The 24,072-nt window shown below is 41.2% G+C and overlaps 1 protein-coding gene across 1 annotated transcript in view; it reads right to left on the reverse strand.

The window, feature by feature from the left end:
- Window positions 1-24,072, reverse strand: part of LOC138801002 (aldehyde oxidase 1-like) — a 72,644-nt gene that overhangs the window by 26,778 nt on the left and 21,794 nt on the right. The window contains exons 8-20 of the mRNA XM_069983351.1: window positions 21,955-22,035; window positions 20,678-20,822; window positions 19,605-19,697; window positions 16,626-16,777; window positions 16,227-16,320; window positions 12,932-13,035; window positions 12,318-12,502; window positions 12,074-12,236; window positions 11,200-11,301; window positions 10,935-11,104; window positions 8,361-8,487; window positions 3,403-3,525; window positions 1,675-1,771 (exon numbers count right to left, since the gene is read on the reverse strand). Of these exons, the coding sequence (XP_069839452.1) occupies window positions 1,675-1,771; window positions 3,403-3,525; window positions 8,361-8,487; window positions 10,935-11,104; window positions 11,200-11,301; window positions 12,074-12,236; window positions 12,318-12,502; window positions 12,932-13,035; window positions 16,227-16,320; window positions 16,626-16,777; window positions 19,605-19,697; window positions 20,678-20,822; window positions 21,955-22,035 (1,636 nt within the window). The remainder of the gene's footprint in view (window positions 1-1,674; window positions 1,772-3,402; window positions 3,526-8,360; window positions 8,488-10,934; window positions 11,105-11,199; window positions 11,302-12,073; window positions 12,237-12,317; window positions 12,503-12,931; window positions 13,036-16,226; window positions 16,321-16,625; window positions 16,778-19,604; window positions 19,698-20,677; window positions 20,823-21,954; window positions 22,036-24,072) is intronic.

The following is a 24,072-nucleotide window of genomic DNA, read 5'->3' on the forward strand; positions in this document are numbered from 1 at the left end:
TAATAGATACATCTGAGACAATTACACTGGCCGATTATCCCAATATAAAATGCCTGCTAAATTGGCCACCTGTGGATAGGTGAGTTGTAAATACCCCTAAACACTCAGAACTGTTTTGTACTAGTCAATTATTTCTCTTACTGTAAATCTGATACAACATTCTAAGTAAAATATCATTCACATGACAACGCTTATAGAATGTTGTGCCATTTTAAAAATCTCATCAGAACCCTCTCAATCTGGAACTCAATAGGGATTCAATAACACAGACTCACCAGTGCAAGTCTTATCACCAATGTGATCTTATCACCAATGTGCACCTATGAAATAGCAGATCATTTTTATTCGATTTTTACTTTAAGAACTAAATTCCCCAAATTCTTACGGCCACATACACACCAAGCAGCCCTAATATTAACACAGGTGAAGTGAATACCATGAATTATCTTGTGCCAATGACAGCTATAAAGGGATTTATGGTGCAGCTGTATCAGTACATTCCCGCAAAGATTTAAAGACTTACAGCTCTCCTGGCATCATATTGATACATGACGCCGAGAGAGCAGTGAGCCCACATTGCAGCTATAAGCTCTGTAACCTCCTTGGATAACGGATTGTGGGAATAAGCCATAAAAAGACCTTTAGAAGCAAGTGCAAAAATAATAGTCCTGAGTAAGGGAATTATCCTGAAACGCGTTGGGTTGCTTTTAACTTTTGTTTTTTTATATATGTTCCAATAAATATCTACATTTTACTGAAACTGTGGATTCACCATCCGCTACTTTGATTTACTACACCGGGGAACCGCCCTGAGAATTATCACCGCGCTCCATCCTTGGAACCTGATGGTGTGTGCAGGACATGCACTCAAAGGGGTGAGCTGACTGAAACTCTCATGATGCAGAAAAAATGTAGCACGTGTTACTGAAATAAGGCAATGCTGGCTGTAATAGAAATATGCCACAGAGTATTGTAGTTTGTTTTGCATGGCGCTGCATAGAGCAGACCAGCCAAAGCACCTATGCTGCGCTCTGTCCACATTTATCACACAAATGTGTCAGATTTTTGTTTTGTGATTGGTTGCTGTCTATCTGAGACACATTGATAAATCTGGGCCACTATCTTTTATATCGTGTGGACCACTTGAAGCATGTACTTTGCTTATGCTCACATTATTAAGAAATGGCTTCCTAAAATGACTAGGATGTACTATGGGAAAAAGACAAGCAATGTAGGCAGTAGGGTGCTCTTCAAATGTGCTGCTGAGAAACCTAAGTTCTAGCAATGTTACCTTGTACCACCTACCTAAACATTGTAGCAGATTAAGTACACACCATAATGGTGGTAGTATTCCCTAATAGCAGTGGCCTCTTACGTCAGTATAATGTTCCATGCCACACTGCAAAAATTGTTAAGGGTTAGTTTAAGAAAAAGGAGTTCAAGGTGTTGATCCGGCCTCCGAATTCCTCAGATGTCAGAGCTCATAGGTCACTGAACTTCAGGAGCTCGGGAAAGCCTCTTTGACTCTGTACTATAGAAATATATAACATTTTTCTATGTTCTGGAAGCACAGGTGGATATTTAAAAGGTAACCTGTGTCTCCTTGATCTGACAGCTATCTAACAGTGCAGAACTTGAATTGTAGCTGACAGATTCCCTTGAATAAAGTCCTACCTTCAAGTATGTGGTCTGCTCCTTTGAAAGCCTCGTCAACATTCCCGTCATTCAGTTTCAAATTCGGTTCAAAGAAGGAATTGTGTTTTATTGCATCCTTTAATACAGAAAGAATGGAACAAAACAGAACAGAATAGAACAGAATAAAACATCACTGCAGTAAACTCTGTGGTTGCATGTCTGATGTCTCATTAATTTGAGTACAACAAATAAAGAAAAACATCGCCAATGTGCAGGGTTTTGGGGGGCGAGAGAAGGGAAAAATAAAGCAAGTTAGGGGAGTTTTTTTTACCTACTCTACACCAAGTCTGCTAAAAGTAATGAAATACTGTAACATTGTTATCCTGTAGGAAAAAAATCTAAATCAAAGAAAGCATTGGATCATTTCAATAGAGTATAGAAACACTGGACAGGTTGAGGGAAGACTCCTTCTATCATTTTAATTTTTTTTTCTATTCTTCTTTTCCCCTAAAGTGTACCTGCCGTTTAATTTATTATTTTTTTGCAGAAATCAATAGTACAGGCGATTTTAATAAACTTTGTAATTGGGTTTATTAGCCAAAAAATGCATTTTTATCATGAAAAAGCAGTTTAAAGCTCTCCCCCCTGTCTTCATTGTTCTCAATGAAGAGGGGAGGGGTGTAGGGAGACGAGGCACCAGAACAGGACAACAAACAGTTAATTTACAGGTACATCACCAGGCTATCTCCTCTGAAGTCAGAACTGACCTTCTGACCTCTGAATACCGACTTTAACACCGCTCCCTGCTGTGTAATCCTTTGTTCTCTGCTCTCTTCTGTCGACTAATCTCCCTCCTTCCTCCTCCCCCCTCCCTTCTCCATAGAACAAACATGATTTCCTGATAATGAGCAGTGAATGAGAGAGAGGAGGGGTGGAGGGGGGGGCGCCTAGGGAAAGTTTTTTTTAATGCAGATAATGGCATATTTGCCTAATAAACCCAATTACAACGTTTTGTTTTTTTTAATCGCCTGTACTGTTGATTTCTGAAAAGAAAAAAAAAATACAACAGTGACTCTTTAACCGCACTGCTTCGGGACAAACCAAAGTTGGAGGGAGAGGGAAGGTGGGGTGATTTGATTACTGTAAAATGATAGATTGTGAGACTATTAATATTTAAATAAGATTGTTTTGGATGGAAATTGGAAGAAAAAAAATGTTACCCTGTAAGCCCTATAAATAGTTGTTCCCTATTATCGAAACATAGTTGTTTGTTCAGATTACATTAATGATGGATTTGCTGACCTCTAGAGTAGGCAAGTGTGATTTTACACCTAAAGGATTTGGAAGATCAGTTTGCAGGTTAAGAAATCTAAAAAGTTTCCAGACTTTTCGTTAAATTGCCCAGATGACATCCCTGTAAACTCAGCATGAACACTGCAGACACTTGGTCTTGCACATTACTGCTGAGGCCAAAGACTAGCTGCTGTGCTCCGTACTGGGTGTATGGGCATGTCATTGGCTACTTACACTGGGCCCTCTGGGTGGTGGTACTGACAAGGGATAGAGCAGAGCTGAGGGTATAGCTTTGTCTTCTCTCCAAGGGCAATTTAGCAAAGAAAAAAGAAAACCCCTCAAACTGCTTCATATAGTTATACAGATTTGTGTTCTCCAGTGAGCATGTACTTAGTCTATTAACATATACTTGTATAGTTTTCTGATTTATCCCATATAGAACTTTACAACCAACAACAGGCAAGGCTATCTTACCTTTATAGTGAGAATTACTGGTTCTAGATTTTCATAGACGATTTTCACCTTGTTGGCAGCTAATTTTGCATGCTCTGGTTTGTCAGCCACAACAGCACAGATAATACACCCAACACACAGCACCTGCATAAATGAAACATAAAATGGAAGTCTACTTTTCTGGTGGCCCATGAAAGCTGACACTAGGTTAGTTTACAGATTTACAATTTTATTGATATCTACAGAAAGTTATGCTGGGTTTACACGGAACGATTATCGTGCGAATTTGCACGATAACGATCGAATTCGAACGATAATCGTACGTGTAAACGCAGCGAACGATCAAGCAATAAGCGAGAAATCGTTCATTTTGATCTTACAACATGTTCTAAAACCATCGTTCGTCGTTCGCAAAAAATTCGCAGATCGTTCCGTGTAAACAGTCGTTCATCGATTTTACCTATGTGCGAGATAGGCTTAAGCGATCGCAAAACGATCACAAAACGATTTTTCTGTACAATATATCGTTCCGTCTAAACGCTGATCGTTATAAAAAAAACATAGTTCTTTCGATATAGTTAATCGTATAATCGGGCGAATTATCGCTCCGTGTAAATGCAGCATTAGATACTTCCATTAATCTGCTTTACAGTTCCCATCCCCAGTACTTTAAACAACCGTATTGATGTATAGAGATGAGGTTTGTGTTGCATTCTTTGGTCCTATCCATCAGTTTTTTTTTGTTATTTTGTTGCTGGCTTTATTCTTTGCTTTACCTGACCTTTATATCATCTGTAGGCCACAGCAGCATTTTATTTGCCATGGTTCATATGCCCTGTATTAAATGCAATACATAACATACAGCAGAACATTCTCATTTATAATGATATTCATTGCTTCCATATGTGTACTGTACATGATGTTCAAGTGTGAACATTCACTGTATTTAACTATGTTATCCTGACTGCTGAAGGTATATAGAACGACCTTTGGTACATTATTTAAGTTTTGGTTGAATGATGGCCACTTCAAACACCCTTTTGGGTGTGGATATTTTTAATGGTCCATTGAATTTTGGTGAAAAGCAGCTACAAAAAAGTGTGAACAACTTAAAATAAAGGCTGTGGTTTGCAAAATAATGTCATTAATGACATTAATGTCTGAAAATTAATTTTACAGCCATTTCAAATAATGACTGTTATTCTGTGCATTGTATGAACTAACAGCCGTTGTTTCCATAGAGTTATATGCAAATCATTAAAGAGACTCTGTACACACAATCTGACCCCCCCAAACTGCTTGTACCTTCGGATAGCTGCTTTTAATCCAAGATCTGTCCTGCGGGCCGTTTGTCAGGGGATGCAGTTATTGTGCTAAAAAACAACTTTTAAACTGGCAGCCCCGTGCCCTACGGGAGTGGCCTAGATTGTGTATGCATTAGGCTGGCACAACCTCTCTGTGCCTCCTCCCCGCCCTCCTCATCATTAGGAATGCTCCAGGCAGATTGTCTCCTATTCGTCAGCTGTGAGAGTGGACGGAATGGGCTGGATCGTTAAGACACCTGTGCAAATGTTCAGCATGGAGAAAATGTTCCAGTGGCATTCCTAATGATGGAGAGGGTGGGGAGGAGGGACGGAGGGGTGGTGCAAAGTTAGGGCACAGATACTCCCGTAGGGCACGGGGCTGCCAGTTTAAAAGTAGTTTTTGAGCACAATAACTGCATCACCTGCCGAACGGACCGCAGGAGTAAAAGCAGCTATCCGAATGTACAAGTGGTTTTGGGGGTGGGGGGTGCTGGGGGGGTCAGATTGTGGGTACAGAGTCACTTTAAAGACTGAAAATAATGGACATTATTTTGTGTATTAAATAACAGCCATTATTTTACAAGACAGTGTCTGAACATGGCCTCAGGATGTTCTTTTCCCTTTTTTCTCTGGAAAACCACAGTACAGAACATACTCCTCTTTGCTATGCCAAGACATAGTGCTGGTGCAAGTAAAATGAAAATGAATAGGTTTTAACTGTGCTGGGCTCATGATGTACAGTACAGTACTATAGATGGGATGTAGGGGACAAGGGGTTACTGATGCACTGATTTTACAAGGTATATGGACTGAAATGAAAGAAACAGCAGCAATTCAACAAGGGCTGAGTTACACTAAGCACTGAACTCTTTCTGCTGCCAAGAAGCTAAAGGAAGAAGAGAAGGAACATTACACTGCAGCATTATGGACAGAAGTAAATACAATGATAATTTATGGGTGGTGAGAAATTAAAAGCCCTTATTAACCATTCAGCGTGGATTATCTTTAGAAGGCAGACTCAGTTTCCAGCTACACATCTCTCTCTCTCTCTCTCTCTCTCTGTAACCCTTTTGCCTCAGAAGAGACAGTGTAAGCTGGGTGAGACAGTGTAAGCTGGGTTCACACTACGTATATTTCAGTCAGTATTGTGTTCCTTATATTGCAACCAAAACCAGGAGTGGATTAAAAACACAGAAAGGTTCTGTCCACACAATGTTGAAATTGAGTGAATGGCCGCCATATAACAGTAAATAACTTCCATTATTCCAATATAACAGCCGTTGTTTTAAAATAACAGCAAATATTTGCCATTAAATGGCAGCCATCCGCTCAATTTCATCATTGTGTGAACAGAGCCTTTCTGTGTTTTTAATCCACTCCTGGTTTTGGTTGCAATATGAGGACCACAATACTGACTGAAATATACGTAGTGTGAACCCAGCCTTTAACAGTGAGACAGTGTATCCTGCTATGCTCTCAAAGACCAGAGGCTGTTCTCAGACTCTTGATAGTCATGGCTACCATCGGCACCCCGAGATGGCATTGCATTGATTGGGAACAGAGGGAGTCTCCTACCTCTGTCAACCACCTAAATGCTGAACTTGACCATTGCCAGCAGCATTTAAAGGGTTAAACAGCCCAGATCAGAGCAGACAGTGGCTAATGCAGCAGAGTGCGGCTGTATGTGTCAGCCCATTCCGCACTGCGGTTGTGCCTCTTGGGGTGCTACCACTGCCAAAGAAGGCACTATATATATGTACACTATACTTTTATATAGCACAGTTAAAACCTATTCATTTTAATTTTACTTGCACCAGCACTATGTCTTGGCATAGCAAAGAGGAGTATGTTCTGTACTGTGATTTTCCAGAGAAAAAAGGGAAAAGAACATCCTGAGGCCATTTTCACACACTGTCTTTTTTTTTTTTTTTAAATAATTACCGTTATTTAATACACAAAATAATGTCTGTTACTTTCAGGCTAGGAATCAGTAATGTTGGTTCAGATTCTATAGTGGGAATATATAAAAACTGTGAAAACCAAAACTGTCTGCTTTTGCCTATAGCAGCCAATCACAGTTTAGGTTATTTCAAAAATATCCTGAAATTTATAGGATTTTCCTACATCTAATTGTACGTCAATAAACTCATGCTCTCTTCAGCTCCAGAGTAGTATTGAGCAGACTTAAGGAAACTCTCTGGGTTCGGCAACTTCTCCAAACCCAAATGCTCGGTCTTTGATTCCCAGCATTGGAAGGAGTTAGATGCCACCCTAGAGAGTCATGAAAAACATGGATACAGCCTAAGGCCGGGTTCACACACTGTATGACATCGGACGTTCTGTGACCCTGCAAAGAACGGCCAGTGTCAGTGAAGTTCATCCCAATTGGTACTGCAGTACCTACCGAATGTACTTAATTACTGATGAATTGGGATGCGGGCGCGTTAGGGTGTGTCCGCATCCCAATTCACCATAGCACACAATGAAATGTGTGGCTGGAGCCGCACTTTCCATTGTGTGAACTGTCATTGTGTAAACCGCTATTCATTGAATAGCAGCCACAAAAAACTGACATGTCAGTTTTTCCTGCGGCCGCTTGGAATCCCAGCAGGAGTGTATACTATGTGCCAGGATTCACTCTGACTTCAATGCAATGTATCTTTTCTAATAATCACGGCTGTTGTTGCAATTTGCAACAACAGCCGTGATTAATAGAAAAGATACATTGTGTGAACATAGCCTATGACTGTACCCGTGTTTTCCAGGCAGCCCTGGAGCAGCATCAAACTTCTTCAGACGCTTGAAATCAAATGCCGAGCATTTGGGCTTGGAGAAGTTGCTGAACATGGACAGTTTTCTCAAGACTACTCCTAGGATATACTCATTGGAAGAAGGCATCCTTAATTCAGAATGGTACAATTTTACTAATATACATAATATGAGAACATATGATTTTTATGATGGGCTGCCTACGCACTAGTTATATTGGAAAGCTCTTCCATATTTTACATCAATCTCTAATCCCCTGATTTAGAGAATCAAGTTTAATTTTTTGACCTTGGGATGTTATTTTGGTTCAGATTTCAAATGCCCCTATTGCGTATACTGACTCCATTAACATTTTTTTCTAGTCTCTTAAAGGGGTATTCCGCTGAAACATAACTTTTGATATGTTGCTGCCTTCAGTGAGACTAACAATTCCTCCCATACTTATGTATTTAGTCTCCTTCTCCCAGTTCTGAGCTGCTACTTTTTGTTGAAGACACAAAAATCAGTGTGTGAGCTGTTCACTCAGTTTCCCCTTCCTCCCCCAAGCCATTCATGGACTTGTTTACATCAGCCGTCTCAAAAGGGAGGGGGAGGAGGGGGAAGCAGAGAGAAAGGCTCACACAGATTTTTTTGTGTTTTTTAGGAGAAATAAGCATCTGAGAACAGGGGGAAGGAGACTGAATAGATAACAACAAGTATGGAAGCAATTGTTAGTCTCACAATGGGCAGCAACATATTAAAAGTTATGTTTGAGTGAAATACACCTTTAGTGAGATATTGTGAAAGTTCCCATTTGGCTGCTAAAATGAGCATTTAGCACAAGTAGAACAGAGACAACTGCTGGGATCTTTAAAGAACTGTGTCATTCTTGATGTGTGTGACTGTAGATTACACTCTGTGACTTACCTTGTTGTCTGCCATTAACTGGTCAGGCCAGTTATAATAAAAAATGTTATTTGTTCCAGGAACATCTTTGGCAGTAATAACATCACACACTCCTGGCATTCTCAGGGCTTCTGTCACGTCTAAAGATCTGGGATAGAGACGTAGAAATGCATGAGCCAAAACACCTTGGTGCCTGCCGACAATGTTTATATAATGTATAAAACACACAAATTTCCAGGTTAAAGTAAATAACCTTATTGTAGCCACATATTTGCATTTGGTTGTAATTAAAACACTACAATAATATTGTAGACAGATATTTATTAGTGTCCAATAAGGAGTGTGTGACCACTGTTACCCCCCACTAATTGTGTAAAGTGCCGCAACAGTGTAGTGATAGCACAGGGCTTTTTTAGGTCATGTCGGCCTCCACTGATTGAACATCTGTCGTCAAAGAGTGCTAATTTTTAGAAACTTTCTGCTCTATTAACAAAAGGGAAAAATAGCTTCATAATACAGGATGCCAGGAAGCATGGCAAGATTTTTATATAATATAAGACTTGCTGTATTTAGTAGAGGGAGAATTAGCCACCATGCACATGGAAGAGCTGTTTCCACGAAGGCTATATTTTAGCAGCACAAGGAGTTCCTTGTTAGAGTTTTAGGCATTCCATGTACCACTATATTGTGCCACCTATAAGGCAACTGGCAACCTTTAGAGTGCGTTTACACAGAGATTTATCTGACAGATTTTTGAAGCCAAAGTCCTTTATGGACTTTTCTTTGTTTATAGTCTGTTCCTGGCTTTGGCTTCAAAAATTGCAGATAAATCTTTCTGTGTAAATGCACCCGTAGCGCTTACTATTCACTGATAATTGTAGTTTACACCAGGACTTGTATAAAACAGCAAGTCCAGGTCCCACCTGCATTTCTGGAATGCATACGGTAGCCGTAGCTGGTAGTGCCACCGGTAACAAACACCCTAAATACGATCTAATCAGACACTACTGGTGCCATGGTTCTAAACAGCTGTCTGCTATAAGTTTGTTGTGGTTCTCAGGGCCGGGACAAAGGGTAGGCGATGGCCTAGGGCACCATCTCCTGCTGAATTACAGGGGGCACAATTTTCACCCCTTTTAAACATCCCCCAACCCGACCTCACCTGTAGCAGCATCCCTTCCCCGCTTTGCCCCGCAGCTGCTGAAGGCTCCAACCCCGCAGTGGCAGGCACCTACTCTCCTTCTCTCTTCTGCTTGGCTCAGAAGCTGAAAATAAGCTTTTGACCAATGTCACATGATGTCCAGAGCCAATCAGGAGAGTAAAGACAAATCCCCCAACCCCCGCGCCCCCTCCCGACAGACAGATGAGGAGTATGATCCTCTGCTGAGAGACAGTGTCATCCTTCACTACTACTGCTTTGTGGGTAAGTATATGTATGTATCTGTGTATGTGTCTTTTAGTAGAATGTGTGTGCCAATAGAGTGTGTGTCTTAGTGCTCATGTGTGGCTGAGGTAGAACTACAACTCCCAGCATGATCCTGTGTACCTGAGGTAGAACTACAACTCCCAGCATGCTCCTGTGTGGCTGTGGTAGAAATACAGCTCCCAGAATACTCCTGTGTGGCTTTGGTAGAACAACAACTCCCAGCAGGATCCTGTGTGGCTGAGGTAGAACTACAACTCCCAGCATGCTCCTGTGTGGCTGTGGTAGATCTACAACTCCCAGCATAATCCTGTGGTATAACTACAGCTCCCAGCATGCTCCTGTGTGGCTATGGTAGAACTACAACTCCACCATCCTAAGCCACCCCCAATGCCCCTCTCCCGGACCAGAGACAGATGAGCAGTATGTTCTGCCACTCCACCTCCTCTTTAATGGGCAGAGACAGTGTCATCCTCCAACGGCAATGGCTCCCCACGGACCAGATATAGCAGCAGCATATTGAGGGACAGTGAACTGGCCCCCTGTGTAAAAAAAATTGGGGACCCCTGCTATACACTAGGTTGGGGCAGCCAGGAGGCTATACTGTATGTGGGGGCGCCATTTGCCTTCTCTGCCTAGGGTACCACAACTCCTTCTCCCGGCCCTGGTGGTACTTGCATGTAGTAGCCTTAAACTTTTTCTGTACTTTACCTATATTTAATCTATAGTTACTATGAATCCTGAATGGAGGTTTCACAGCAACTACATGACAAGTACAGATATACCTCTGTACTTCAGATAAGGCTACCATGTGTGGTCATGAGATCCTGTAACTGCAATGTGCACATCCAACCATAACCTTACGATAGTGACCTCTTCGCTGGCTTAGTTCTTCCTTATTTTCATCTCTTGTTGGAGAGTTCCTGGGGAACAAAAATGTTGTTCTCCAACAGTAATTTAATGTGATGTGAACAGAACCTTAGTTGCTTTTCTAGATTTTCTGCATACCTATTAACTTAGTTCTGTGGAATCTGCCTTCTAGTAACTTACCAAAGTAAGGGGACAATTTATTAACATGTGAGCTATATTGCAAGCAATAAACCAGTCCCACTGAGGAAGAGCATTACATTATCGAAGAACAGCGTTACCTTACAGTCACTGGCCAGACTCACATGATTTTTGCATGAGCTCTTGAGCTTTTTACAAAAGCCAAAAACAACTCTCCCTCCAAAAGCGGCATGTCATCACAGTATACTGCTTCACCAGACACTTGCATCATGGCTGTACGGTGCATGATCGGACGCCCAACAGCATCCTGAATGGGTTGTTGAGTTGTATTGTCCTGGGAATTGTAGAATTATTTCCCATCATTCTTTTGATTTGAAATGAGACAATGCACATCATGATTCACATAAATGTTATACTATATTAACCTACCTGATATTTCTGCATAGTTTTTAGGGTTGTATTCTGCATTACAGTACTTTTACAGTTTCTATGAGATAGAGCTGTAGGATAGACGTGTCCATTCACAGTATGCTAAAGGAAAATAGAAAACAGAAAACATTACAGTTTGTGAAAAAGACTAAATTACTCTGATTCACATGGTCTTCTTTAAGCTCTTATCTGTTTTTTTCCTCTTCACTTTCTGGGAACCATAACTTATTTTTCCATCTACAGATTCATAAAAGAGCTTGTTATTTGCAGGAAAAATTGTACATTGTAAAAACTACATCCATTTTACAGTGTACAATGTAAATACAGTATAACTGCTAATGCAAAAATATTTAAATTGAACGAAAAAATACATTTTTGAATTGCGATATTCCAATATGCTTTTAATTCTTATTTTTTATAAAGCTGTGTGGGCTCATTTTTTAGGCAATAATCTTTTTTTTATTGGGATCGATTGGAAGATGGGATTTTTTGTTTACTTTTTACTTTTACGTTTTTTTTTTCCCTAGCATTTGTAATGACAAAAAAAAACTATTTTAGCATTTTGTATTTTTTATTTACCCCAGGATTAATAACATTATATTTTAATAGTTTAGACATTTCCACCAATTATGTTTATTCTGGAAAGAGAGTTATAAAAATTTTACTATGGGAATTTAAAAAAATTTTTTATTTTTTTTTTTACTTTTTTTTTTTTAAATTACGTAATTGCTTGATTACTTTTACAGTTCACTGCAACTTATATGTATTACAGCTCAAAAATCTATTTCAGCCTGCCTATGGCTAAATTGTGGAATTATTAAAATTACATCACCTTAAAACTTCTATAGTTTATTTTGTTCTCACAATAACCCACCTCAGATTTCAGGACTTGTAACACTTCTAGGTAGAATTTAAAAAGGAAACTGACGGTCAAGGTTCTTCTGTATTCCACCTTTCCTCCAGGAGCAGAGGGCGCTAATGAAATCTCATCCAAGATATATCTACATGCTTCACCAAACGTCTCCTCATTCCATTGCCTGGTTAGGTAAATGGGTTAAATTAGAATCTATTGCACAATCTTATAATGTAGTACAGCAAAAGATAATATTGTTACAAACCTTCCAATGACCGCTTCTCTTGCTTTACTTGCGTGGACCATGCATGCGCCAACACCGCCAAAGTAAATATTCATATCTTCAATTATGTTGGAGTGGTCTCGGAATAGGACTCTCATTCCTGCGACCACTATGGCTACAGAGTTGACCTTTCTCTGTGCCTGTCTGAAGGCGGACACTACCTCCCTCTGTGGACAGAGTGCAAATTACTTTTATTAGCCACTGCACAATGCAAATTTCTTAGTAGCTTTCTTTGCCTGGGAAAAAATATGAAATGGCGCCCCCTTCACCAAACTGATCATATGGAAAGTGCACTTTATATCAGCAAAATGCTCCAAAGAGATTTTCGTAAAAGAAAAAAAAATGATAATCAGGGGTGGACTTGGTGTACTCCGGGCAGTAAAGGTCATGGGTCACTTATCAACAACTATGACTACAGCTGTGATATATCTCACTCATGGTTGCATATGAGAGGCATTAATGACTTTGTTGTATTTTTTCCCAAGGTCTTTTCCTAAACAATTGACTGCGCGTCTGTGGGCCTGCATGGCACTGCCCGGATTCCTCCATGGTCCATCCCTGAAAGTAACTGTTTTATAATCCAGAAAGTACAGCACCTTTTGTGTAAAAGGGATGAACACAGACAAAAGAACTTCTTCTGGCAGGAGACCAGATGAGGATTTGAAGAAGTCATCATTGCAAATGATCTGTCGAGCTTTTCCTGTGAACAAGTTATAAATTAACATGGTTTTTTAGGACATTTAAAAGAATGTCATGAAGAAAATCCATAAGATTTAAAACTGAACTGCAGAGCTGTACAGTAACAAAGTTCAGCCTGGTAGGGCTATAAACTAACAAACCACAGCCTGGTAGGGCTATAAACTCATGGCCATTTCTAGAGGCCGAGCAACCTCACGGAGCGCTGTCAGCTTGGGGGCACTGGTGGCACACCCCCTGACCTCACTTAGCTGCGTGCATCCCCGACCGCCCCATCACCTGTCCCGATCATTTGCCCAACCGCAGCTCCCCCCCTGGGCCGCGGACATCACCTGTCAGGCCGCCACCCCCACACACATCTTCTCCCTCCAGCAGGCACAGTATCATCATATCACTGCACCTGCTGGAGGGAGAAGATGTGTGTGGGGGCGATGGCGGCCTGCTTTCCACAGGCTGGAGGAGAAGAGGAGACAGGGACCGCTGTATGTATTAAAGTGAGTATAATTTTTTTGTGTGTGTGTTTGGCAATTCAGGGAGGGGGGCAGAGCACAGGGCGGGGGATTGTTACTATAAGGGCAGCACAGGGGGGGATTATTACTATGGGGACAGTACAGGGGGGATTGTTACTATGGGGCAGAGCATGGGGGGATTGTTACTATGGGGGGGGCAGAGCACAGGAGGGGGTTATTACTATGGGGACAGAAGAGGGGGGGATAATTACTGTTGGGACAGCACAGGGGGATTATTACTATGGGGCAGAGCACAGGGGGATTATTACTATGGGGACAGAGCACAGGGGGGATTGTTACTATGGGGACAGAGCAAAGGGGGGATTGTTACTATGGGGACAGAGCACAGGGGGGATTATTATTATTCCGGATGAAGCATGGGGGAATTATTACTATGGGGACAGAGCACAGAGGGGATTATTACGATACTGGGGCACAGCAGGAGACATTATTACTTTATGGGGGCACAGCAGGAGACATTATTACTATATGGGGGTACAGAAGGAGTCATTATTATTAAGTGGAGGGCACAGCAGGGGGAATTACTACTATATGGGGGTACAAAAGGTGGCATTATTACTATATGGGGGTACAGCAGGGGATGCTACATACAGGGGGCAACCCACATACCTACTGACTTTAAAAAGCGGAGCCTAAGATGTTTATCTGGCAGGTTCAGAAGAGATGAGTTGTTGCTACAAAAAATTATCATGGTGGTCCGGGCCAGAAGGAGAGGAAAAGGAAAGTGACACCTCAGAAGAAAAAAGATGTCACCTGTGAGTCACTGAATGCCTTTTTTTGCCTCAAGTTAAAAAAGGGCTGAATAACACTGCTCTATGCCATAATACACACGCTGCTTCTCCCTAGTAACCACCCTCCCCTGGCATCACTTGAGGGGCGCTTTTAGCAGGATTCGCCCTGTAGTTCAAATAACCTAGAAACGGCCCTGTATAAACTACAGCCTGGTAGGGCTATACATTGCAGCCTGCTAGAGCTGTACACTAAAGGGCCTTTTACACTGGCCGAATATCAGCCATGAACGTTGCTAGAAGCAATCCTGTGTAATTGGCTTGTGTAAAAGTGACAGCGATCAACTGAGGACCGGGCAAACGCTTAATCCTCAGCTGATCGTGTCCTTTGAGCAGGCTTTAAAATTTATCAGTATCAACTGCACATCTTCCTGCGTAAACAGGGTTATGTGTGGCCAATATTGAAAAAGGGAAACTGACAGTATAGATATGTATATTTCTGTGCTGTCGGTTTCCAGATCACAAGCCGTGTATAATTTGCATCCATGCTGCTTGTAATTCGACACGCCTCTCCAGTCCTCCAACTGTATCTTCAGGCCGCTTCCTCCTCCGAAATAATTGATAGCTGGAGGAGGCGGTGGCCTGTAGATACAGCCTGTGTTCGAAGGACTGGAGAGACATGCCGGATCACAAGAAGTGTGGATGGTAAGTATGCACTGCTTGTAATCTGGAAATGGACAGTAATGATTAATACTTGTGCGTCCCAGCAGATCAATTTGTCATGCTGTGCCAATGAGTGACAAATCTTATATTCTAAAAGGACCTTAACAAACTGTAGCCTACTAGAGCGCAACACTAACAAACTGCAGATTACTATGGTTGTATACTAACAATCTGCAGCCTGCTTGTGTTTACTTACACTGATGCGCTCTTCCTGCTCTGCTGTTGACATTCCTAATCCTCCTTTTCAGAACATCAGCGGGGCACTGAGAGTGCCCCATCAAGGGCAGTAAGCACAGGCAACAGGATGGACAGAAATATTTTGCTCAGTATTTTAAGTCGTAAAGTAAGTAAGCGTATGGAGTCCAGCAGCACTGGTCAATCCGTGGATTTTACCTGTGAGCCAATAAAAATTTGAAGACTTTTTCTACCATGTTGGATGCGGTTGGATTCACCTTCTTCCAGTATTTCAAGTCAATCATTCATTATAGTTTTTCTCCACCCCTCACTATGGCTAAAAATACTGACTAAAAACTAACCAAAAACTGGCTAAAAAACTATGTGTGAACCTAGCCTAATAGTCAGTATGAACCCAAGCTTTTTCAGACACTGTTGTGTAACTTTTCATCACTTATTATTTGTCCCAACTTGCACATTGAAGCATCTTAAATAGGTTATCCAGTAACTTGTTATTTGTAATTTACTTCCATTTAAAAATCTCAATGCTTCCCATACTTATCAGCTGCTGCATGACCTGAAGGAAATGTTTTCTTTTAAGTCTGACACAGTGCTCTCTGCTGCCACCCCAGTCCGAAACAGGAACTGTCCAGAGCAGAAGAGGTTTTCTATGGGAATTTGCTGCTGCTCTGGACAGTTCCTGTCTCGGACAGAGGTGGCAGCAGAGAGCACTGTGTCAGGCTGAAAAGAAAACAATTTCTGCAGGACATACAGCTTCTGATAAATATGGGAAGACTTTAGATTTTTAAATAGAAGTAAATTATAAATTTATATAACTTTTTGACATCAGTTGATTTGAAAGAAAGATTTTCACTGGACAACCCCTTTAATTGTTGTCTGCTTTTACACTAAACGATTATTGTTCAAATCCGAACGATCTAACGATATTTCGAACGATAATCGTCCTGTGTAATAAGACTGTTAGACTCTCATGATGAACCCTTAGTCATACTTCTAGGAATAATCTTTATTCCTCTTACCTTTTGATAGGACGTTGAGTGTAGCATTTCCACAGGCTAATATGGGGTTCAAGTCAGAGTTTGGGTTACGGCTGACTATGTGTCCACCTAATGACTACAAACAAATTGTGTAAAAGTTAGATTTTTTTTATTATACTTTTTTTTATTGTACTTATTAAAAACTAGTAGTATTATAGTAGTATCCATAAGGTGTACTTATTGGGAAAAAAAAATCAAGTTATAGAGAATCTGTCAGCTGCAATTCACTTTCCAAACAGCTGACACTATTATATAGCTGTTAGGGCACGGCACCTTTCATATATCCATCTAACCACATTTATGGTAAAGTTTGATTGGTTAGTGTTTAAATGGTTAATATTTTATTACATTAACTATATTTTGCATAAAATGTCAACGTACAGCCACATTTCTGATCTGTTGTCCTGCCAGGGATTTCAGATGTTGTAAAAGGCCACGAAAAATCTTCGTCTTCTCATCTGGCAATTGTGAGACTGCTTCTTCCAAAGTATCCTTCAACGTGGACAGAGTACATGCAGCACCTATAGATATCCCTGAACGGATTACAAATACATGGTTTGTTATTTACTGCTGTTCTGTCAGACTAAGGGAACAATCAGCATTGATGATAGATCTTCGAGGCTACGAGCCACATCTGCAGTGGTATCTTTACATCGGGGGTGAGGCTGGGACAGGGGCAGCAACAAGTCATCTGGGTGGTGGGGGGGGGGGGCGCTGCCGGTGACCAGTCACAGCTATTTGCCTGTCAGCACGCTCTGCAGGGATGATTGACAGGCAGAGAGACCTATCAGTGGTCTATAGTTGCCACCCCTCTCCCAGCTTCTTCCTGGATGTAAAGATACCGCTGTAGACGCGGCTGGTAGCCTCAGGGAGCTGCACGGTACATCTATACTTTGCAGCTGGGAATATCAGCACAATCGTGCTGATTGGTTCCCATCAAAGCATGATTGTCATCTTTTGTACTTTTTTTTATATATTTTTTTTCTTAGTGAACCAATGACTAGTAGTTTCCTTCTAAAGCTACTAGCTGCCTTACCATGTGTTCTATGCAGTCTGTGATACCTTTTGCTAGTCATTAGTTTGCTTTAAAGTGACTCTACCCACAATCTGTCCCCCCAAACCCCTTGTATCTTTGGATAGCTGCTTTCTACATTAGTATATGCATTAGGCTGGCACCACCTCTCTGTCCTTCCTCCCCACCCTCCTCATCATTAGGAATGCTCCAGGCAGATTGCTTCCTATTCCCCAGCTTTGTGCATAATGAACATGGGCTGGGTCGTTAAGACACCTGTGCAAAGCTGAAACAGCAGTAAATGTTCCTGGATCATTCCTAATGCTGAGGAGGGCGGGGAGGAAGGACGGAGAGGTTGTGCCAGACTAATGCATATACAAATGTAAGCCCCGGCCGTTAGACACAGCGCTGCAGGATTAAAAGTTGTTTTTAAAACAATAACTGCATCACCTGCCGAACGGACCCCAGGACAGATCTTGGATTAAAAGCAGCTATCCGAAGGTACAAGTGGTCAGTATTGTGGTCCTCATATTGCAACCAAAACCAGGAGTGGATTAAAAACACAGAAAGGATCAGTTCACATAATGTTAAAATTGAGTGGATGGCCGCCATTTAATGACAAATATTTGCTGTTATTTTAAAACAACGTCTGTTGTATTGAAATAATGGCAGTTATTTACTTTTATATGGCGGCCATCCACTCAATTTCAACATTACATAGTTACATAGTTAATACGGTTGAAAAAAGACACATGTCCATCAAGTTCAATCAAGGAGGGGATGGATACAGGGAAGGGGGAGGGGTGATAGGTTCTATCACATTGTGTGAACAGATCCTTTCTGTGTTTTTAATCCACTCCTGGTTTTGGTTGCAATATGAGGACCACAATACTGACTGAAATATACGTAGTGTGAACCCAGCCTAAGGCTATTTTCATACAATGTCTTTTTTGGCCATTTTGCGGCTGTAATTTGCATAAAATGGATGAATTTTGGCACCAAAATTACTAAAAAAAATATATATATACTTCATTAACTTGTTCGGCTTGTTTTTAATAGAAAACAGCGGCTGAATGTCCCACCCGCCCCAATCCTAAATACACATTGTAGAATCCGTACACTTTGGAGATGTGGAAGGATTTGGCATAGCTGTCTGTCCTCAGATTTTTCCATATTTCTTGCAATGTTGTCCTATACTGATTCCACATAAGGCAGTATATAGGTGTTGGGTATTTCGGAACTGTACATGCTGAGGTCAGTCGTTCTTTCGCTTACAAAAGATCACTAGATTTCTGGTATCACATCTCCATTAGGCAAGTGCTATAGACATGAAATTGTTAGATAGAACCAGCCAATACAATTGGGATCGGCCAACAAACTCTTTTCCCACTTATAAAATCCACTGGAAATAATGAACAATATGAGATGTATCATTTACACTGTGTGCTTAATATATAGACAATATAATAGATAATATAATAGATAGAGGCTATGTTCACACAATGTCAAAAATAGAGAAAAGGCGGCCGCTTTTGCTGTTTAAAAAAACATCTGTTATTGCTGCAATTTAACTGACTGCAATGCATTGAAGTCAATGTAAAGAGGGATATCCAATGCACACAATTTATTGAATAACAAACGTTATCACCGCAGACGTCTGAAAATAATTGTCATGATCAGTATTTTGACGTCTTTTGCAAACAGCGGACATTTTTTAATAGTTCACACACAATTTGTCTTTTTTCACCGTTCTTTCTCCATTTTTACTATTAAATTCAATCGACTTTTCAATTAAGACACATCCAAAGGCCAATTAGTAACCCCAAACTAGAATAATGTACCAACAGCCATCATTGCACTAAGGGTGGTATTACACGAGCCGATGGGGGCCCGATAATACCTGCTAGATTGTCGCTCGTTTACTGGACATATTACACAGCATGATAATCGTTAAACAAGGGCTGCAGGGACATCGTTACCGATGTCCTTGCAACCCTTGTTTAACTAAATACATTACCTATCCACGTTCCAGGGCTGCTGCTGCAGGACCCATGGAGAAGACCACAGCAGCAGCCCTGGAAGTGGATAGATAATGTATATCTTCAGTCGCCGGCCGCGCCCCGCTATTACACGTAGCGGTGCGCAGTCGGCGTCCGACGAAAATAGGTCCAAACCTTTATCAACGATCAGCCGATAATCGTTGTCATCGGCTGATCGTTGTATTTATTAGATGGAGCGATAATCGTTCCGTGTAATAGTACCCTAAGGGGAGGCCAGACAGCAAAATGACGTCCGTTATTTTAGACGTTGTTGTGTGAACATAGCCATACAGTGTATATAGTACATACCATCCTTTGTGTATTTCACAGTATGTAGTTCTGGAATTCTTCCAATTGAAATTATAACTGGGTGAAAAACTCCATTGTACTTTATCTCCAGCCCTGCAGGAAGCAGTAAATACAGTAAATGGTTATAGTTAGGGCTTAGGCAAGTGTGCGCTACCACACATATACAGAAAAGAATGAAATGCATGCTGGGTTCTGTGGCTAAATCCTAACTTATACACAACCATGTAAATTTTCCACTCTTCTAAAATGTGAAAGGAATTTTTACAATGTCATTACTTTATGTGACATAAGGCAAAACTAACGTGACACTTTTGCAAAACTAAAAAAAGTGCAAGCAAAGCGGTATTCTCCTATTTCATGAGTTGATCTGAACAAGCAGTTCAGCGAGAATCCTTTCCATAGAGAATGAATGGAGCATAGGCCACACTTGCATGGTGTGTGACATTTATTTTGTCCGGATCTGCTTGTTATCCCCTCATCTGTAGATTTGGGATAATTTCATGTGATGGGAACACCCTTTAATCTTATAATGTAAATGCAACACTCTGTACTGCTCTTAGGGTGCCCCTCACACACACTTTTTGTCTAGCGTTTTTCAGGCTTCCCAAAAAAACTCCAGAAAAACGGTCTATGCGTTTTTTCCATGAATTTGTATTTTTTCTGGCAATTTTGTCTTTATGTGTGAATAATCTTTTTTCTGGTTTAGGTGTTTTTGTGTGCTAAACTTTTTTTCCTCTGCCATCATATGACCTAGCTGCTGGACCACAAAAGGTAACAAAAACACCAGAAAAAAACGCCAAACGTCCCATGGTGTTTTTCAGACAACCAGAACAATCTCATTGATGTCTACAGTAAAAAAAAAAATAAAAAAAAAATGCCACAGTTTGCCAAAAAAAAGCCACACCATCCGCATTCTGCATTTTGGAAAAACTGGAAGAGCCTCAAAAAAGGCCAAAGAGGAGAGGGACAGGGATAAAGTGATAAAATTAGGGCGATGTTCTGTATAGGGTGTAGCTTAAAGCTTCTGAGGCCCAATGCATAATATAAATGTTACATTTTGGTTCATTACTCACCTATACTGGTGTTTCCAACCAAAAGAGGGGCCTCTGGAAATTTGACTTTTAAATCTAGGAGTTCTTCCAAATTAAAAACTGTAATCCATTTCACCTTCTCTCCTTGAAAGACCAATGACTGGGAGCTCTTCTTTTGTGTCATCAACTGGGTAGAAAAAAAAAAGTTTGCACATTTTCCTGTGTAAGTGGCATTTTATCTATTTATATAATGTAGGGATATTCTGTACAGAAACTGTTATCAGTCACGGTCACCACCCTAACAAACAATCATATAAAACTACGGTAATTAAATACAGTGGTGCCTTGGATTACGAGCATAATTCGTTTCGGGACCGTGCTTGTAATCCAAATCCACTCTTAAAACCAAAGCAAAACTTCCCATAAGAACTCCCTGAAATGCAGACAATTGGTTCCATACCCCAAAATAAAGATTTTTTATTCTGAATAACATGTAAAACAAATTAAGCAAATATGTAGAAACAGCTGAATATGTTATATTATAAGTTACTTACAGTATAGCAATCAGAATGTGCAGTATAATATATAATAAGTGCATAAACTTGAAAAAACAGGAGCAGTTTGTAGCTACAGGATGGGCAGGACATAAGTGGGCACAGTATAGCGGCACCCTCTGTCCGGGGAGAGAGGGGTTACAGCTATGAAGAGATACCTCCACAGTCCTGTCCCCTGATGCAAGCCCCAGCCTTAAGTGGATCTGCTATGATTTGGAAGGTGAGGGAGACTTCCTGGGTCAGAGTACAGGGCTGTAGACCCCGCTGTACAGACCATGCCCCGACTCCACTCGCGCTCCCACCAGTACAGAGAGCTCTTAAACCAAAGCAATGCTCTTAAACTAAGTCACAATTTTTAAAAACTGTGAGCTCTTAAACTAAAAAACTCTTAATCCAAGTTATTTTTAAACTAAGGTACCTCTGTACATGTAACTCCGAGCTGGCATGTATTTCAGCTATGATTTATGCCAGTTGATTGGTGAAAATCATAGTGAGTTTAATGGGCCGCAATGGTCTCTTATGCTCAGCTGACTTTTTCTGAAGTGTCAGGTGCATCCAGGACTGCTGCAGGCTTGTTGTCAATCCCCTTAGCACATCCGCCATCATGGTTATATCATATTGTAGGTATGTATTTAATGACCAACTAAACTAAAACTATTATTAATAATCACTGTTTACAGATGGGTAACTAGTGGGTCCAACATTGACAAATAGGATAGCTACCTCCAATATTTTACACTAAAGACTGAGATATATGTAACTTACAATGAGTTCAGGGGGAAATATTAATTCTTGTGATGGGTCCAATGGTAAAAACTCTTCTTTGGTGAAAAGTAATGTAGTTATCTGACAAAAAAATAAAAAATAAAAAAATTAAAACAATTTAAACAGATACTAATCTTGTGTTTTCCCAGTAATATCTATATCTGCATACCTACAGAATAGAGATTAGCGAGTAGTATTTGATCGAGTAGCAATTCGATGGAATACTACACTATTCAAAACACTCGTTTTTGATCGAGCATACATGTTGCAGGTAGTTGAGTGGATAGGTTTTCGAGTAGGGGCAGTATGGATTTTAGAAGATTGTAGGCAGGAGAGACCATAAAAGCTCTTATCAGAGCTACTACACAGCACAGACAGCATATAGCTGCTTCCTCCATTAAGAGTTTATAGCCTGTCTAGCAGCATATCAGATAGTGACACAGACAGGCAGTTACGCAGCTTAACATTATCTTGCATAGACTTATGTCTGACCATTTTGTCCTAGCTAGTAATTGTCGCAGTAGTTGATTGCCCTCTGTGCCTCATTGAAAGCTGTAAAACACCTGGCACTTCTCGCCATATATTGTGTTTGGAGTGTATTGTTGAGAACCAGTGACAGTGGCGTAATACTGCGACTTAGGTGTGTTAGATGTACCCAGGCATTCTTCCCTAGTTACATTCCAGAGGTGTGTAATCAATATCTGAGGTGCCATGGTGGACTTAAATGTCACCTAGAAATGAGCATTTTTCTCCCATAGACTTTTATGGAGTTCGATATTCAAACAAATAGTCGAACAACGCAGTCTTTTCTAATCGAATTTCGCGCTTTTGAATATTTCACTACTCGCTCATCTCTACTACAGAACAATAATGTCAGATGCTTGACTGTCTACTAGACAACCTAACCATACAAATATGACTATTATAGGTACTACTAACACTCTAAGGCTATGTTCACACAACGTATCAGACCGGCTGTTCCGTGACCCCGGCCAGGTCACGGAATGGCCGGCCTGTGCCCGGATCATCGCGGCCGGTACTTAAGTACCGGTCGGATAATCCGTCCGGCCACAGAGCCCTGATGCCCGCATCAGAGCCTCCCATAGCACACAGTGAAGCAAGTGAAGCGCTTCACTGTGTAAACTGACAGGTCTTTCTGCGGCCAGAATTCACAAAATTCCGGACGCAGAAAACCGACATGTCAGTTATTTGCGGCCCCGTATGGGATCCTGGCCGGAGTGTATACAATGTGTATACGCTCCGGCCGGGATCCCATATCAGATAAGGTTATGTTGTGCTCTGCAAAAAGTACGGCTGTTGTTGCCGATGGCAACAACGGCCGTACTTTTATGTAGTGTGAACATAGCCTAAAGGAATTGGTCATGTGGATATGTACAGTGCTGTGGATTTAATGCCACTTAAATAAATGAATACTATATCTGTCAGGTAGGGGTCTGAGGAGACAAAGACAAGTGCAACCCTAAAACTGGCACCCGCCCAAGCTAGCCCTACCTACTTGCCGCAACAGCTCTAAACAACTGCGGCCAACTGGGCAACGTTCCCTATCCTAAAGCAGGTGAAAACACAAAACAGGACAAAACAAAACTCACATAAAAAGAGAATAGTCAGCAGTCAGGGTCGGCAACAATAGTACAAAGTCGGAATCCAAAAGCGAGGTCACAAATCCAAAGGTCAGAATCACTAAACAAACACGGTAATGAGATGCTAGGTCAAGGCACAAGGCACAAGGGAATAATGTCAGGGGAGGAAACTTATAGGGGAACAAGTATCAGTACTGACAGCTGATTGGCCAAGTCAGCGGTCAGTTATAATCATTTTAATGCATGACACCTATTGCCGATTGGCCGGGGGTGGTGAAACCCTGGCCGCTGCTACATCAGAAAGAAAACCAAACACAGCAGGCTGGCTGCCAGGGACGCCATCGGCGCGCCTCCAGCGACCGGCCCTGCCTGCAGTGAAGGACGCTTCCTAACTATATCATTTTGCAATGGGCACAGCACATGTCAGTGCTCCCTATCTTCTACACCATTTTTTATTTAAATTGTGATGTCACAGATGGATTGGTAACGTAATAAAGTACTGTTATCTGGACACTTG

This window comes from Dendropsophus ebraccatus, chromosome 9 (genome assembly GCF_027789765.1).
Source record: "Dendropsophus ebraccatus isolate aDenEbr1 chromosome 9, aDenEbr1.pat, whole genome shotgun sequence".
In the NCBI taxonomy this organism is placed as follows: domain Eukaryota; kingdom Metazoa; phylum Chordata; class Amphibia; order Anura; family Hylidae; genus Dendropsophus; species Dendropsophus ebraccatus.